We start from the raw sequence: 18,170 nt of genomic DNA, 5'->3' as shown, positions 1-18,170 counted from the left end.
ATTTGATGTTGTATTGTTTAACTGCTGCCCGTTTGTTGATAGCTCAAAATTGGAAGAGTAAAGTTCTACCTACAATGGAGGACTGGAGATTGAAGGTCTCGTATTTTGCTGAAATGGCAAAGATTTCGGCTTATTTGAAGAATCACTCAAACGAACAATTTTTATTAATATGGAGAAGATGGATTGTTTATATTCAAAATAAGCATAGAATGGTGGAATATAACTTAGGTTTTTAGTTAACCTGTTCTTTTTTTCATATATATATATTTCACCTACTTATGTAGAATGATATTTTGTGGAGTTAGGGATATTAATATTAGTTTACTTTTATTTGAATAGTATCCTGGGATTAGGTTTGGGAAGTCCGGGGGGTGGGGGGTGGGGGGTGGGGTTTTTATTATAGCATTGTGATGTACTTGTGATGTGTTTCTTTTTTATGATGAAAATAATAAAAATTTATACTTGAAAAAAAAAAAGAAAGAAAGTAAGTCTTGGGAGAAGTCTCATGAATGGCAAGAGTAAGAAAAAAAGTTCAAAAACAGGCCTTGACGGGGAGACCTGACAGGTGTTCTGCTCTCATTCTAGCCTTGGAACTTCACACCTTGCTTTGCCCACAGGAAGAAATGAAAATCTCATTAGACGGGTAAGCTAGATGGGTCTCCACCCTTCTCAAGATATCAGAATAACAGAATGACAGAGTCGGAAGGAAATTTGGGTACTGGGCCTAAGGCAGAGCCTTGGGGTACCCCACCTGTCATCTTGGCCAAGGGTTGGGATTTGGGATCCTGGTGTTTTAAGCAAAACCTGTAATCCCCAAGCCACCAGTGGCTTCAAAAAGTAGTCCAGGTATAACTGAGATACCTGAGGAAAGTTTAATGGTGCTCAAACCAGATGTGAAGAACAAAAATGTTCAAGTCTCTAGCAGGATGGTCAAGAATGGAGACCAGAATTTGCCTCCAATTCAAGGTGGTTTTTACCGCCAAGGATACGAAACCGGGCAACTTGGCACTTTACATGAAGACTTCACAATGCGAGTCCAAAGTTGATGAACCACCAGCTTCTCTTTTCTCAGAACACGGTGGAAATAAGTAGGAAGAAAAAGAAATCTCTTTCAGAGAAGAAACCCCAAACAAACAAAGAGGCAAAGTCTGAGGACCTAGAATGAATTTGCTATCCAAATTCTGTCCAGGCCTTCTTGCCCCGCCCCCAAGTTCTCACAACCACGATCCTTCCAAGTTTTTTTTTTTTATTTCATCCCATTTTTTCCCACATATCCTGTGGACTTGGAGAGCTGGGGAAAGGATCTGGGACATAAAAAGATTTGAGGCTTGATTGAAAAGTATGAGAAAAGCGGGAAGCTACAAAGGAAGTTTAACTTTCTTGCAAGTTCATTGACTGGTTGTAACTCTTTTGCTAAGTCATTGTTGAATGTTCAAAGAGAAGACTTCCAATAAAAATAAAGGGGGGGGGAAACACATGGGCTTGGGAATTCTCCAATGACAAAAGAAGATGATAGTCTGGGGGAGGAAGGGATGCACCAAAAGGGTTAAATGCCGCTGATACAATTGCTGCCAAATCACTCATTTTTGGCGCCAGGCTTAAGTAAACAGCTTAGATATAAAACACAGTACAAGCATATTAAATAAATAGTTGTTTTTTGTAAAAAAAAAAAAAAAAAAAAGATACTCAGCTAAGCCAGACAAAATACCATAAAAAGAAAACAGTAATTAATTTTTTTTTTTTTTGTAAATACTTGTAAAGTTGGAAAGAAGGGTAGAACAGACGATGGGTGTGAACATATTTTAATGTCTCACATCAGCCACTGAATCTATCATTCCGACCTCCACGTTTAAAAGGAGACTATCCTCGCGGCAAAGATGACGACGAGAACCGTGCAGCATCGGTTAAAATTATCAACTGCAATTTGAAATGTAAAGAGTTGTAAATCCTGAATTGGCCTCTCTTTTGTGGGTGTGTAAACTTTCCAAATCATATTAAGTTTTAAGATATTCTATATTCTAGTTTGAAGAGTGATCACGTGCAGGGCCAATAGCCAGACATAAAGTTTTTCTTAATATTTTTTTTGTTGAAGGAAATGTATCCCAAACTGAATTCCTTCAGTGAAATGGACCCCCAGCCTAGATCTGTTGAGGACATTCTTGATGCACCTTCTCTACTAATGAAAGCTACAGAGCAACTTAACCAAGTATCTCCTACTAATTAAATTAGAATAATTCTACATCTGCAAAATTACAATTACAGCAGCCCGTAATATTCCTCAGTGGGGAATGCTGCAGGGCTTTGAGGGTCATTTTTATTAATTTTTCACTCATGAGTTTCTTGAGGAACATCTTCACATTCTTCAAGATCTTTCCCAACACACCTTCCCAAACCAGCCTAGGTGGGGCTCCCAATCAGCTTTGCTAGTTTCATTCCACCAAGGTGACCTCTGTCCCCAATAAACTTACACTAAACTAACTCACACAGATGAATAACTACATTATATATATATATATATAGGCAGATAAGGAGATCAGTATCACATCCGCTTTCTTACGTTTTACAGGAAAAGCAAACCAGAAGCTCCTCCCCTTTCTCGTCTAGCGTCAACTCACTACTGAAATGTTGGCAGACACGTCAAAAGGAGTAAGATAAATATATATTAGCATAATAATCCGATTGAAAAAAGGTATAGAAGTCTTAACTTTGCATCAGCTGAGTCTGAAAGGCTAGGAAGGAGGGGATTACTCAACTTGAAGAGGAACAGAAACTCTTGATTTTTAATCAGAGATGGAATGAGAAATTACAAGGATAACTGGTAGGAATTGCTTATTTAATAGGCAGCATCTCACTCCTACCCTTTCCTCTTATTGTGAAGACTTCACTGATTCCCATCTCAGATTTGTACAACATAAACCTCCAGCATAAAGCAAATCACGTTGCGAAGGACGAGATGAACAAGGAAATCAAAGCCTTTGCTCAGAAGTCTTCTGCTGGGTCAACAAACATCAAGATGCAGGCAAATCATACTCCTACCCCTTCTGCAGAAATCACACGAATGAATTCCACCCTCTTAAGACTGGCTACTTTCTCTTCATGGATGGAGAAAGCTTTAGAGGGCAACTGAGCTCCGAAATATTGGCCTGAGCAGGAGAGGAGACAATCACAAGGCCTGTGTGTGTGAAAACTAGAAACTTCAGATTCCCACATCTTCCCCAGGAAGTATCTCTCTGCCTTTTGGAAATGACAACCAGGATAAAATTGCCTGCTGCTTTCCTCCTTCTCCAGCTATTCACCCCAAGCAGCTTTTTACCAGCTGCTCCTCCATCCTTACATAGAAAATGTAACTTCACCACCACAGCCAACTTGATGTCATTGGGGACCGTGTCCAAACATAAGCTCCTGCTGAAGGCTTACGGCACCTGGCCCCTGATCATGGGAACTTAATTCCAGATAGTTTTACTCAACGGGCAACTCCGTTGTTGAAGTTGCCTCTCCTGGGAACGCCTGATTAAGAAGAGCAAGAGTAGACGGGGAGTGTACTACACAACTCATCGAAGACAAGCTCTTTTGCCAATCCAAGGGTGCCATTCACCAGGTACCCAATGGCATTTTTATTTAGTTTCATGACCCAAGCTAGATGACATCCTCAGTGCTGACTAGCATGGATGATGTTACCTAATTTGGGTAATGAAGCATCTGCAAGAAAACAACCAGGACCCCTCAGATCAGGAAGGGTGAGAATGGACAACCCAGGAGGAGAAGCAAAGAGGCTCTGTTGCTGGCTGGGGAATTCCAGGGGTTGAAGTCCACACATCATACAGTTGCCAAGTCCGAAGAACACTGCTCAAACTCTGACCACTTGTGACTTTGGAAGCCCTCACTTCCTCACAAGCCAATCAACAATCAGCAATCAGCAAGGCTCCAGCTACCTTTAGAGCTGAATCCCCTCCCCACTCACAGTTTATAGCAAGCACTGGGAAGTTTAAATGCAATAGCTCCAACCAGCAAGGCCCCAGCTACCCCAGTCCACCATGAGCATTAAAGGAGAAGAAATTGCCTGATTTCAAAATAAAAAAAAACGGACTCACCATCTCGTCCAAGGCATAGCGGAGAAGACCATGCTCGTAGAGGATGAAGAAGCGGCGTTGCCATTTCTAAAAAAAAGGGAAAAGAAAAGAGGCCACATGGTTAAAACCCCAGAGAATTGAAAGCTCCAACAAGCCAGTTTTCAAATGAGGTCTCCCCAGACTGGGGGTCTTTCAGGATTGATGGAATTCAGCGTCCCTCCAGATTTGTGGTGGAGAAGCTGTTTTGTTTTCCTTCTCCTCTCCATTCCTCCCCATTTCTGCACACCAGAGGAATAATATCTGCAACCTTTTAAGACATCAAGGGACCCCCCAAATGTCTGGAGTAAAACCCCAGCTGTCCAAAAGTTGCTGCCCCAACAGAAAGAAAACTGAGGATTGTGTGCTGAGATCAAGGTCCTGCAGTTATTCAAGCACTGAAAAAAACAGATCCCTCTCTCCTAGTCCATCTGGGTAGCGAGAAGGCTGGCATATAAATTTAATAATAAATAAAATTTAAGAAATTTGAACTCGCTGCCCTTCATAGCCCAGCGAGGAGGAAGGAGCAGCCCTTACCCGGGAGCGATGCACAGGGTTGTCAAAATCCGTGCCTTCGGGCGCTAGTAGAAGCCATCCACCATAAATAGGCTTGGCCTGAGAACAGAACAAGGAAAAGATAAGTTTGATTTGTTTTGAAAGGGTACAATTTCCAACAATTTACTCTGTGATGCAATTAATAGCACTGGAAGGGCCAGTTATAAAATCTGGCAGAAGACAGACAAGGTCATCCTCATTTAGTGAGCACAGTTGGGACTGGCAAGAAGGTCGTTAAGCGAAGCAGTTGTTAAGTGAAATATACATCTATGCTTACAACTTGACTGGTTATGAAGTGACTTTTTCATTATTCTCATAGGTGTGAATGCTTGCTAAATGAAGACTCCCTGTACACACACACACATACACACACACATGCATTGTGTCTGCAGGATGCAAGAACCTTCCCCAGGACTGTGTGTGATATTGTGTCTCTTTAAGTGATCCTCCAGAGCAGGACTCATTTCTGAATAAAGCTTTGGAAGAGAACAGCAAACCGTGAAAGAAATCGAACTGAGTCAACATCCACAACGGACACACAATTGAGATCTGAACTGAAGTGCCGTATTGTGCATCTTTTGCAAGGCACCCCTTGAAAGACACGTCACTGCATTAAAAAGCAACTTATAAAGCAACAGAGTCACTTGGGATGTTTTATTTTAATTTTTTTTGATAAATTTTTATTTTATTTCCAAAGTGAAAATACAAACTTCCACGGAAGAACAGAAAACAAAGCAATTGATCAGAGTCTCTTTTTTGAGATGGGCAGCTACAAAAACCAAATAAATAAATAAAAATTAACTTCTTTCCTTAAACTCAGTGGGCATCCAGGTCTAAATTTGTCCCCCTCTTCCAAGAACGGAACTCATCTTGAAGGAGATTTTATTTTTGAAACTCTGAATGTTCCCTCCTGTCTGCTGGGTTGTGCTCCTGTCTAAAATAAATACCTGTAAATACCTTGGAGCAGAAATAGCCTTTTCCTGGTATATTCCTAGCTCAGGGTTAGTAATCAAAACCAAAACAAAGATGGGCTGTTTGGTTGTTGTTGTTATTGTTGTTTATAAAAAAAAAAAACCCCACAAACTCTGAAAAAAAGCTGAAGCCAAACAGGGCTTGTTTATTTGAAGAAGGCACCAGCCAAATAAAAACCAGTTCCTGTATTTAAAAACAAAAATATCCTGAGCTCAGTGAATGAAGCCTCCCCTAAACCTGTTCTGCAAGTCCAAGGATGTTGCAAGATGCTCTAAACCCAGGCCTGCAAAACCATCTCCAGATAAAAGAGGGGAATCTGTCAGTGCTCCACCCTGTTTGAAACAAGGAAATCGCAAGGCTTGGGTTTTTTTAAAACATGCCATTCTTTGAATTTGCAACTGGTACGTATCAGAAGCGTTTCTGATAGAGATCAAGCCAACGAGAAGATCAAATGGGTCTGGATTCCCTGTGCAGACATGCATTTCTCTGTTTATCCTTGTTTATTCATTCTTCTTGGGCCCAGCCAATGTAACACACCCACCCCAATATTCTCTGCAAATTTATGCTTGCTTAAGTGGGTAAAATGAACAGACCTCTTTCACAGAGAAAAAAACACAGTTTGAGTGGAGTCGAAAGGGTTCCCACAACATGGCTGAGCAAACTCAAACTTGACCCAGGAATTTCAATCCCATTTTCCTCCTGCAAGACCATGGATCCCCGTCCCATTTCCCTTTAGATGCTGGATTAAGGAGCAGCATTTATTTTTTTTTGCCCTATGAGAAAAGCAAACTAGACCTCATGAATATCTAAGCGAGCGCCGAAATGTCTGCTTGCTTTGCTGTTCTTCTCACTTCCAAAGTTTCTAGTCCTCTTCACCTGATGCGCTTTAAATTTATTTTACAATGCAGCAGGCTGGTTATGCTCAATTATACAAAACAGCAGAGCCTTAACAACCGGGTGGACAGATTTAACTTCAGGATTCTAGACCTCATGAATAATGAAAGTACCTTTGAAAAAGTATGCAGTTGAGTAGGTGGTGACAGGGTTTTTTTCTTTTAGGCGGTGGGTAATCTTGTACGGCAGAAAAAGAATGCAAAGATTTTCAAGGGGCCCAGAAAAATGCCACTCCTCATAATTCACTGCCCCACCCTGGAGCCCACAGGAGGAAAACAGAAGTCTGCAAATCTATAAGGTTGTTGGGTTTTTTTTGCTTAAATTTGCTAGTGTCTCCAAATTCAACTTAATTCAGTGTCCCATTAGGCCTTCCTTTTCATCCCAAGTTGCCCTGCGCTACTAGAATCTCAAGAAGACATCGAGAAGGAAGGAATTATTCCTAATTTAATAATAATAATTAGGCTGGCAGAGGAATGAGGACAAACCCATCTAGCGACCATTGCAGATCTTGGCTTCTGCCCACAAACCCTGATTCTCTTGGATAAAGACGATAATGACAGCATTCAGAAACCCACAACGCCGATTCAGACAAGCTTGGGGAAATATTTGCCATTCCCCCCCCCCAAAAAAAGCATACATATATGAGCTTGTGTGCAATGAACGGAGCAAACATGCAAACTCTGGCGAAGTTGCAAACTTCTTCAGGAAGCGCTTGCTTCAAAAAAGAATCTCCTTCCTTGAAATCAATAAACAAAACTGAGGATCCCTTCCGGCTCCGTTGAAGCGCTGCTGGGATCCTCAAGCCCCTCGCCCCCTTCCCAACCAGGCGCTCTGGTTTACGGTTCCATCCCCTCTTTCCGAATCTGAGCAAACCTGGATCTCAAAGCCGGCTTCCTCCAGCGCCTTCCAGGAGCTCCTGATCCGCCCAAACTTCCCTCGGCTCATGATCTGATCCTCTGCTCCCCTCTCCCCGGGGCCCGTCTCCTTTTTGCTCGGCGGAGGTGCCGCCTTCCTTCCGTCAGGGGACCTGGGTCCCCACCCACACCTCCGCACAGCCCTACCTGGCCCACACCCTCGGTGGCTCATGGCGGCCGCACCCCTTCTGAAGGCAGCAGCAGCAGCAGCGTAAGGCTGCCTGCTCTCCTCTCCCAACTGCAGAGGGAAGAACAGAATGACAAGAGTTGGAAGGGCCCTCGGAGGTCTTCTAGTCCAACCCCCTGCTCAGGCAGGAGACCCTAGACTATGTCAGACCAGTGGTCACCCCATCTTTGATTTAAAACCTCCATTGATGGAGCAGCCACAACTTCTGGAGGCAAGGAGTTCCACTGGTTAATTGTTCTCACTGTCAGGAAGTTTCTCCTTAATTCCAGATTGCTTCTCTCCTCGGTTAGTTTCCATCTGTTGCTTCTTGTCTTGCCCTCTGGTGCTTTGGAAAAATAGGTGCCCCCCTCCCTCTTTGGGGCAGCCCCTCAAATATCGGAAGACTGCTATCATGGTTTATTTTTCCTTCCTTCCTTCCTTCCTTCCTTCCTTCCTTCCTTCTTTCCTTCTTTCCTTCCTTCCTTCCTTCTTTTCTTTCCTTCTCTTCATACTTTCTGGTTTATTTTTTTCTTTTCTTTCTTTCTTTCTTTTCTTTTCTTTTCTTTTTCTTTCTACTGATGCACTGACAGCAGAGCAGCAGAGAAACATTAGCAATTAACAGACAGATTCATCCATAGAGACCTAGTGCTGTGACATGAACAGTTATCAACAACTTTTTTCAAAAACCAGACACTTCATATGGATTTTTCTGAGGGAAGAAGACAAACAAATGAGATGATTATTTACGGGGTTGAGGACTAAACAAAATATGTGGAGTAAGGCAGGCGTTGAAGGGATTTTTGTAACGTCTAAGAGGGAGTTGGGAGTATAGGATTGTAATTATCTGTTGAAGAGAAGTTTGGAAGTCATTATATTTAGTTTCTTGTCTGTTTTAGTTTTCTTGCAATGTCTTTTGTTGTGCTTTAGATTTGCCTTTTGCTTTATGTAAAATTCTCGATAAACACAAACAAATAGAATATGCAGAGTTACATTACTTAGCAACCCTCTGGGCTGAAAACCTCATTAACACACCTTTCATACATCAACAGGAAGAAAAACCTCCACTCTCAAGAGGAGTCTACCTCCAAATTGTATATTGAGAGACAAGAATCACCTCTCCGATTATACACCGACTAGGAAAAATGACATTTGAGTGCACGAGGCCGGTATGCAGAATACTGCACAACTCAATTAATAAACAAACCTTCCTTAAAAAGGCAGGACAGGTCAGAATGAACTACGCAGTAATAATAATAAATTTGGGCTCTGACTCAGGGTATTAAAACTGCAAATTTCGAAAGCTCGTACGGTCATCAATTTATTTTGCAGAAGTTCAGGCTGATTTTTTTTTTTTGACTCCCATCTATTTACATCCCCATCCTTGTCTCTCTGGTCACTTGGAAGAAATTCAGACTTGCCCCAGGAGAGTAGCTGTTTGCAAGGCAGCCCCTCCCGACAATGCCGGGGGGGGGAGGATTATGTCAGCTCCCCCCAACCCCAGGAACCTTGCCATTGATATTGCAGTCGATCCAAAATGTCAACACTTATTTATAAGCAGCTTGCCATGAAATATAAGACGTTGGTACACCGTGATCCGTCCTTCTGAAGATCCCGCCACGGCTTGATCCTGTTTAAATCCTGTCTCGCTGCTTTCCTAAAACTCTCAGCAACTGCAGATTTTTTTTTTTTTAAAGGAAAAAAGGGGAAAAAAACAAACCTCCTGGTATACTGCTAATCAAAGTGCCAAAGGCATTAAGAAACAAGGGGAGCCTGGGAAAATGTTTCCAAGCTTAGAGGAGAAGAATTCCCCTGGCCCGTCCAAACACGCTCAGCAGATCCCCATCCGTCAAAGGGAAGAATGCTCGTTCGGGGCCAGGGAAGGAGTTGAAGACGCCTCGGGGGTGGGGGGGAGGCTTTGGGGGCGGCACAGAAACAGATTTGGGTCTGCCTGACTTTTCTTGCGAAGGAAGGAAGGAAGGAAGGAAGGAAGGAAGGGACTAGGTAGAAGGAAGGAAAGGAAGAAAGAAAGAAAGGATAATAAATGGATAGCAGGAAGGCAGAACAGAGATGGAAATGAGGAAGGAAGGAAGGAGAACTAGGTAGAAGGAAGGAAAGGAAGAAAGAAAGGATGATAGATGGATAGCAGGAAGGTAGAACAGAGATGGAAATGAGGAAGGAAGGAAGGAAGGAAGGAAGGAAGGAAGGAAGGAAGGAAGGAAGGAAGGAAGGAAGGAAGGAAGGAAGGAAGGAAGGAGAATTAGGTAGAAGAAAACAGGAAGGAAGAATCATCTTCCCTAATTTCCTCAATGGCACCAGAAAACAAAATCGCAACAAAACATTTTGCCCAAAGCACACTAAATGGAAAAGCTTTCAAAATAAAACGAAAGGTCTTCATCACTGCCTCTGGAATTACAGGAGGAGGTAGGCCCTCCTGCTCTGATCTCCCTAAAATAACACTGTCTGTCTCCAAAGGGTGCAAGCTTTAGCTGCATTTGATCTGCCTGCCACAACACAACACCAAAGTCCTGGTCCCACCGTCACACCTCCAAGCTCCATCTGATTCTCGGCAAAACCTCTGCTTTTGCTAAGGATTAGCAGAGTTTTCTATAACTCTCCTCTTCACAAACTGCCAGACGTTATGCCAACCAACACAACATAACATTTACACAACGCTGCAATCCACTTTATACACGCAAAGTGTGCGCCAGGCCTGGATTTTACTAATTCACAGAACTGTGGCTAAAGCAAGGCACATATGCAAACTGAAGCAAGGGGATCAGGATTCAGGGTTAAAAACCAGCCTTACAGCATCCAACCCAGCTTTTCACATGCCTTGAAAATGGCAAGACTTAATTTCCCTTTTAAAACATTCCTTGCCCACCCAATCAAGAGATGGTGTCTACTTCCCCCTTTTGCAAAAAAAAAGGCAGTCTTGAAGCTTGTTGGTTGCCACAGCAAACACTGGAAAGACATCTGACATTTAGCTAAAAAAAAAAACAAAAAAAAATTCATTTTAATCTTCACGATCAGCCACCGACCATGGATTTAGGAATTCAATGGCAGTTCAGAATTAACGGGCACTGCTTTCCACGATCTGTTTATTTAAAAGCAATGATTTTCAAACAAAGCTGGCTGGGGAATTCTGGGAATTGAAGTCCACCCATCTGAAGGTGGCCAAGTTTGAAAATCATTGCTTTAAAGCAGGGGTAGTCAACCTTGGCTCTTTTATGACTCGTGGACTTCAACTCCCAGAATTCCTGGCTCAGGAATTCTGGGAGTTGAAGTCCACGAGTCATAAAAGAGCCAAGGTTGACTACCCCTGCTTTAAAGGGAAAGGAGCAGAAGACTTGGGTGCAAACACAAAACAATGCCAAATTTTTTTTCCAAAAAGGTGGCATCCATAATCGATTGGGGCTCTGCCTTGACATCTTCCGAAACTCATCAAAAGGGTCTCTTCCTGCAATTTTCATGTCCAAATATACCGAAAAGCTAGCCAGATGTAGATCTAATAAAGATGCCCCCTTCAATTCTAAAGAACTTTAAAAGAAACCCGGATCAGATTATGCCCAGATTAGGGCCAAACTCCTGATTAGCACGTACAAGTTTAGCCCAGGAGTCATCTCGTTAGCAAAGATCTCACTTCCCCTCTTTTGACAGTAAAAATCTCATCTCTGTTTCCAGAAACTGCTCTGCAATAGAGAGGGGGAGTTTTGCTAACAAGCCAAAGATCTTTTCAGGGGGTCCCAGAGACCCCTGCGAAGTAGGACGAGCCTCAACATTAGGCCTTTGCTACCAACTGAAAAGTTAGGCCCGAGCCTTTTGGAAGGAATTCCTCCAGAGGAGAGCTCTCAGCTCCTTCCCCCATTTTCTTCCTGCAAAAAAACAATCTGTTCAGAGTGCCTAAATTGGTTTTCTACATGAGCTACTTTGCCCTTGTCCTCATTTTAATTCATAGATTGGTTGCAACTGCAATCATGGATGGATGGATGGAGGCATCTTTTGCTACTACTATCAGGAAGGGAGGGAGGGAGGGAGAAAGAGAAAGAGAGAAAGAAAAGAAAGGGAGAAATGCCTTTTTCGCTGTTGGGTACCCCATCGCATCTTCCCAACCCTTGGCAGTCCTTTTTCAAAGCCACACCATCGCATCGCATCAACTATGCACTGGACCGTTTCTTTTGAAGAGCAGCAGAATAATCCTGGGTACACACTGTGTTGCACTGTGGTCAACAGGTATTTGTCTGCCTCACCTGTGTGGTGTTGGGTACCTGGCTGACTTTGTGAGTCATCCACTCTCTTGGCCCTTCACACAAAGCTCAGGTGCACATCAGCGTTTGAACGCCGTATGGGCACACGGAAGGACCTATGAAATAGCTTCCCCATTGATTTCCAAAACCAAGCACACTGTGCCAGGCACGTGCCAGGGAACCATTTAAATACCAGCTGCTAGTCCTCAACACACATATGAATGCACACCTGTGCATTCATATTCAGCTTTTTTTTCCTGAGAACTGGCTGGGGAATCCGGGAGGGGAGATAAATTGATATATTTTTTTCTTTTCTCCAGCTTAATTCAGTGTTATTTTTCATTTACATATTTACCAGCCAGAATATACTCAATAGCTTTGATTTATTTATTTTTTGGCAACAGAATTTTTATAATGACTTAGCACTTTATATCACTGATAGGTTTTCCCAGTCTTCATAAACTGCTCTTTTTAAGATAGATCTTTTTTTTTTTTTGCACTACAGTTTTAAGAATTCATTTCCCCTCCTGTATTTTCAAGACACAAGAAAAGCAGGATTCTAATCCAGGAACTATCCTATTCTTTTATCTGGGATGATGACTGCTGTTCAGGGTTAAGCTTTCCTTTTCTTACAATAAGTCCCCCAAGAAACAAAAATATACCAACTTCTGTGGTCTCAACCTACCAAAAGCCTTTTTTTTTTTTTGCAAAACAAAAACAAAATGTCAGGTTTGACTATCTGATTTCTCCACCAAATTTGGTAACCGTCTGCTGCTGCTGTTTAATTGCATGCAAATATCCTGGCAGTGAAAAAGAAAAGAAAAGAAAAGAAAAAAGTTCTGCCAGCTAAGGGCTAAGATGAGATAATCTGCTTTCCAAAACACCAAACAGAAAAACAAAGCAATGCCAGAACTTGCTTTCTCGCTGACCTCCAGCTTCCTAATCGGAAGTTGCAAAGCGAACCAATCCAGGAGGAAGAACAAATGGCTTTTGGGTTTGTTTGTTTTTTTGTTTTTCCTAAAAGCCAGGAGAGGTGTTAAAATCCTTGGGCTACTAGGTTTACGACAGGGGTCTCCAACCTTGGCGACTTTAAGACTTATGGACTTCAACTCCCAGAATTCCCCAGCCAGCGTGCTGGGGAACCGAAGGCGCAGGGCGTGAGAAGCGTTTCTCTAACTTCGACCCAAGCAAGCAGACTGCCCTTGCACATGGAGGTTCCACTGAGCTGGCTCTGCCAATGCATTTCTCCTCCATCACAAGCTTATCTGAGATTTCTGGACCGGCAGCCTTCACCGCAAGTTACGCAAGCAAATTCCCCGGCATCAGCTGTGGATCTGGAGAACTGCTCGTTCCTTCCTTCCCTCTGTCTAGACATTATCGCCCTGCTCCTCTTCTTATGAGGTCAGCTGAACCAGGGACACGGGATCCCCGTCTCTCAAGATCTGACATTTCAAGATCCACTTCCAGGAGGGTCCGCCAAAAGCAGCAGCAGCAGCTTAGAAGGTTCTAAGCTATGTGATCAGGCCAAATGGAGCCTCCATATCCAGGGGCAGTATGTCTCTGGTTGGGACACAGCCAGGAAAGGGTTGCTGTAGGTTCTCCGGGTGAGTTCCTCAGCTGGTTGTGGATAGGCCGATGTAAGCTGGTTGGTGGATCACAGGAGTTGTAGTCCAGCAACCAGAGCTGGTCCAGGAAAATTAGGCCCAGTGGGACCTTTTTAGAGAAAACCCCCATAAATTTCCCCTGCATTAGCCTCAAAAGACAACAGAAAAGGTTCTCCATGGGGGTCTGGGCCAAACAAAACCAGAAGTGGCCTGTTGCAAGTAGTGAATACCCCCCCTCAGAAAGGGCTACTCCAGGCCACAGACTAATCTGCACTTAAAACAGGTGTGTGTTGAACCACACTAGGCCTATACCACTTTCAAGGCTGAGATGATTAAAGGCCTGGAGACTAAAATGTATGAAGAACAGTTGCAGGAACTGGGTATGTCTCCTCTAGAGAAAAGAAGGACTGGGGGGAGGGGGGGTACATGAAAGCAGCGTTCCAGTATTTGAGGGGCTGCCACAAAGAAGAGGCGGCTCAACTTATTCTCCAAAGCACCAGAGGGAAGGACAAGAAACAATGGATGGAAACTAACCAAGGAGGGAAGCAACCTGGAATTAAGGAGAAATTTCCTGGCAGTGAGGACAATTAACCAGTGGAACAGCTGGCCTCCAGAAGTTGTGGGTGCTTCATCACTGGAGGCTTTTTTAAAGAAAAGACTGGACATCTGTCTGAAATGCATAGGGTCTCCTGCTTGAGTAGGGGGTTGGACTAGAAGAGTCCCTTCCAACTCTATTCTGATTTATTGATTCCTAACTCCTCCCCCCTACAGCCCCGCATACTGACAGCTAGCAGCTCCAGGTAAGGCTGATATGGGTCAAAGTGGGGAACATCCAGAGTCTCACCCCAGCATGTCAACCGCCACCCTCTTCAAGGTGAGGAAAGCTTCCAAACCAAACTGGAATGCGGTGGGGAATTATGGTGCCTGTAGTCCCACACAGCTGGAGAGTCCCCACATCGTCAGCACCCTAACCTACCCCAGCCGTTCATCCCTTCCCCCTTCCAAAGCGGTGGGGCAGTGAACAGTTATCTTTGTTTATGAACAGAACACAAGACACAAACGCAGTCTTTCAGGCTGGGCCCGGCCACACAATTGTGTGTTTTTCTCCTTTCTAGAAGGAGATGGCCGGAGAACAAGCAAACAATTCAGGCATTTTCACACCAGAGATTTAACCCCCTGGTTCTAAGGGGGAAAATAATAATAACAACACTACTAATACTCAAAAGGCCTCAGGCGAGAAGGATGGATGGGAAAACAAAGCAAAGCTGACCCCTTAGCCAGCCCCTTTTGTCGCTTCACACGCACCACACACTCGCGTGCATAGTTTCCATATTAGCTTGCAGATGGCGGAGCAGGGTGAAGGAGGGGGCAGCATCCAAGCAGGCAGAGACCTCCTTCTCCCCTCCCCCCCATAGGATTGCGAGCAGAGACCTTAGAAGCGGCGCAGAGGAAGGAACCAGCCACGCGGGGAAATTAAGACGCCCATCTGCACATTCACACGCACTCGCGCCCCGCTTCTCTATTTATAAACAGCGGCGCAGTGCACGGGAAAGGGGTGGGGAAGAGTGTAAATGCACGAGGCAAATACGCCCGGCTACGCTTTTTTTACCCCTTTTTTGAGAAAAATGCACGCTGCCGGCGCCCCAATTGGCTGGGCCCGGTGGCGGGGACCCCACTTTTAAAGGCGGCGGACCCTTCCCTTTAAAGCCAAGTTACCTAAGCGGGATTGAGGGGGGGGGGTGCGGGGGCTGGGAGCCGCATTAATCCTTTGCCAGGCGCCTTGACGCTGCCTTCGATATGGCGGATCCAGCCTTTGAAATGCGAGGCCCTGGGCGCTTCAAGATTCTATCCCTCAAGGGGAAAGGGAGGGCGAGAGGGAGGGAAAGAATGGAACCGCCTCGCTGGCAAGTTTACAAACGAGGTCTGGGCCTGCTGGCGCTTTTGTCCCCCCCCGTTTTCCCGGGTGGGGGTAGACGAGGGAGGGGGGGGGAAAAGATAGAAAGTATCAAGGAGGCCAAAACAAGCCGCACAAAGTAAACCAAAAGTATCTCCTTTGAAGCCTCAGGAAGGAAGCGGGCGCCGATTATGCCCACCCGGCGACGGTTGGCAAATCTTTCGGGGAGGGGGATCCGCAGCCCGCCCCCCAGCCCGCGACACCCAAACAGGGACATTTCTTCTGCCACCCCCAGCCCCAGTCTGGGATTTGCAAAGTGGCTTTGCTTCTGGGCATCAACCTCTTTCCCCCCCCTCCCCCCGGAAACCACAGCCCACCGGCCGGGCCTCCTCCTCCTCGCTTCCCCCGGAGGTTCCAGCCCTGCAAGAGCCGGGACCAGCGACCCCCCCCTCCCCCGGCCCAAGGCGGCCTTACCTGGTTCAAATCTTCGTCGTTCAGCAGGTGCGACTCGCGAGGCTTGAAGCAATTCTGACACTTGCTTTTATTGAAAATGTTCGCCTGAAATTTCCGGCAGGGGTTTTCTTTCGCAGCCATGGCGCGTGTGTGTGTGTGTGTGTGTGGCTCCCGGGGGGGAGCTCCCGGGGGGGGGAGAGAAGCAGAAAAATCGACCCTCCAAGTGCTGCTCCTCCTCCTCCTCCTCCTCCTCCTCCTCCCCGCGTCAGTCGTTCCGCCAAAGGAGGGCAGGCCAGGCCCCGTCCGCGCACGGGTGTCGAAGAAGGTCGTCGGAAAGGCGAGCAGTCCGCCCGCTACGCCCGGCCTCCGCCGCGGGCCTCTCTCTGCCAGCGCTGCGCAGCCCTCCGGAGGCCCCCAGCGGGCCGCATCCCAGGGCTCGGGCCCCCCAGCAGCCGAACGGGGGCGCGGCAGGCCAGCCGGTCCCGGCTCGGGGGCGCGCAGCTGCTCCCGGTCCGCGGCTCCAGCCGGGGGGGCGGAGCGGGGCGGCGGAGGCGGNGGCGGCGGCGGCGGCGGAGGGCGAGCCTCCAGCTGCCGGGGCAGGCGGGCCCAGCGGAGGCGGAGGGTCCCACGCGGGGGCGCTCAATCCAGGCGCCGGCCAGAGGCTTCCACGCCGCGCCGGTCGGCCGGGGCTGCCCGGCTGCTCTCCGCAGACAGCTCCGGCCCGGGCAAGGGCCGCGGGCCGTCCATGCCGCCGCCGCCCCAGGCGGAGGAAGCCAATCCAGGGCTCAGCCCGACTCCAGGCGGACGGACGGCGCGACGGAGATCAGGCGCGGCTCCTGTCGCCGGCCCGGAAACCCGGCGTGGCGGTCCGTTCCAGCTCAGCAGCGCCTCCCCGGACGGAGCGGCTCCGGATCCCGGTCCCGCCTCGCCCAGGCCCCGCTCAGCGCCCCGCCGCCTCTTCCAAGGCGCAGGCCGCCCCTCCACGCGGGGCAGGGGCAGGGCAGGGGGCGGCGGCGGCGTCCAGCGAGAGGGAAACGCCTTGATTTCTCAGCCCCCCCCTGCCTTGGCGCCCCCCCCCGTCGGAGGGGATGCTTTGGAAATCCCAGGGCGTGCAAAACTAAGCCAGCAGGAGCCCCCCTCCTCCTCCTCCTCCTCCTCCCCCCCACACCAACAAAATCCGCCCAGGCTCTCGCGCTGCGGAGGCCGAGCTTTTGCAAAGGTTACCAATTGGGTGGGTGGGCGGGTTGGGAGGGACGAGAAATCCGGAAAGCGGGGGGAGGGGAAGGGCCGTCACGCGCTCCCGGGACTCCGGGAGGAAAGGGGGGGAGGAGGGGGGGAAGAGCCCTCCGCCTCTTGCTGCTTTCTTCGCGTCCCCCCCCCAAACACACACGTTTTTTGGGGGGAGGGGAGTAATTGACTTTGCCCGCGATCCAATGGCGAGGCGGCTGGGCTCTTCACAAAAGGACGGCCAACCCAATCGGGAAAGAGGCTGAGCCAGAGGCGGGTCCCTCCCTGACCCACGTCATGTGCGAAAGCGCACACAATGCGCACCCAGGCGAGCGCGGGGGGGAGGGAGGGGGGGCGGTTGAATGGCTCAGGCTTGGTGGACGCGCGCGGGGGGCAGCGCTTCGGGGGCCGGAGGCGGGGAAGGGAGGGAGGCGGGCCTGAGCAGTTGGCTGGCCGGCCGGCTGGCTGGCCGGGGAGGGTCCCTGCCATCCCCAGCCTTGGGACGGGCGGGGGCTTCGCCAGACGCTTCGGGACTGGCCGCTCGCAAGAGGCTGAGGTTTCGGAGTCGGGGCGGTGGGATCCAGCCGTCTCGCGGGGACCCCTCCTCGCCCGGGGGGGACGAGAGAAGCAGACAAAGGCTGCGGCGCGGGTCTTCATCTCTCCGGCCTTTCCTTCGACCCCGTCCCCAAAAAAACCTGCCTACCCAGCTGCCGGAACGCCGAGACTGAGCATTCACCGAGGAACGACCTTTGGTGCTGTGAGCCGCCCAGAGTCCGTTGGACACCAGACGGGCGGCAAATAAAGATGGATGGATGGATGGATGGATGGATGGATGGGATAGATGGAGAGAGAGGGGGGGGATAGATAGATAGATAGATAGATAGATAGATAGATAGATAGATAGATAGATAGATAGATAGATAGATAGATAGATAGATAGATAGATAGATAGGGATGGATGGATGGATGGATGGATGGATGGATGGATGGATGGATGGATGATAGAGATAGTGAGATGGATGGATGGATGGATACAAAGATAGAGATAGATAGATAGATAGATAGATAGATAGATAGATAGATAGATAGATAGATAGATAGATAGATAGATAGATAGATAATCGGACTGGCAGGCTGTTTC

The 18,170-nt window shown here is 47.4% G+C and overlaps 1 protein-coding gene across 2 annotated transcripts in view; it reads right to left on the bottom strand.

The window, feature by feature from the left end:
- The window catches only part of MPRIP (myosin phosphatase Rho interacting protein), a 62,097-nt gene extending 46,154 nt beyond the window's left edge, over positions 1-15,943 (bottom strand). For both annotated transcript variants that reach the window (XM_015817812.1, XM_015817813.1), the window contains exons 1-3: positions 15,824-15,943; positions 4,644-4,721; positions 4,092-4,157 (exon numbers count right to left, since the gene is read on the bottom strand). In XM_015817812.1, the coding sequence (XP_015673298.1) occupies positions 4,092-4,157; positions 4,644-4,721; positions 15,824-15,943 (264 nt within the window). The remainder of the gene's footprint in view (positions 1-4,091; positions 4,158-4,643; positions 4,722-15,823) is intronic.
- Positions 15,944-18,170: the final 2,227 nt, after the last annotated feature.

The sequence above is a fragment of the Protobothrops mucrosquamatus genome, unplaced genomic scaffold (genome assembly GCF_001527695.2).
Source record: "Protobothrops mucrosquamatus isolate PMUCROS unplaced genomic scaffold, P.Mucros_1.0 scaffold640, whole genome shotgun sequence".
Classification (NCBI taxonomy): domain Eukaryota; kingdom Metazoa; phylum Chordata; class Lepidosauria; order Squamata; family Viperidae; genus Protobothrops; species Protobothrops mucrosquamatus.
Note: the sequence above shows the minus strand (reverse complement) of the source record. Positions and strands in the feature narration are given on the sequence as shown.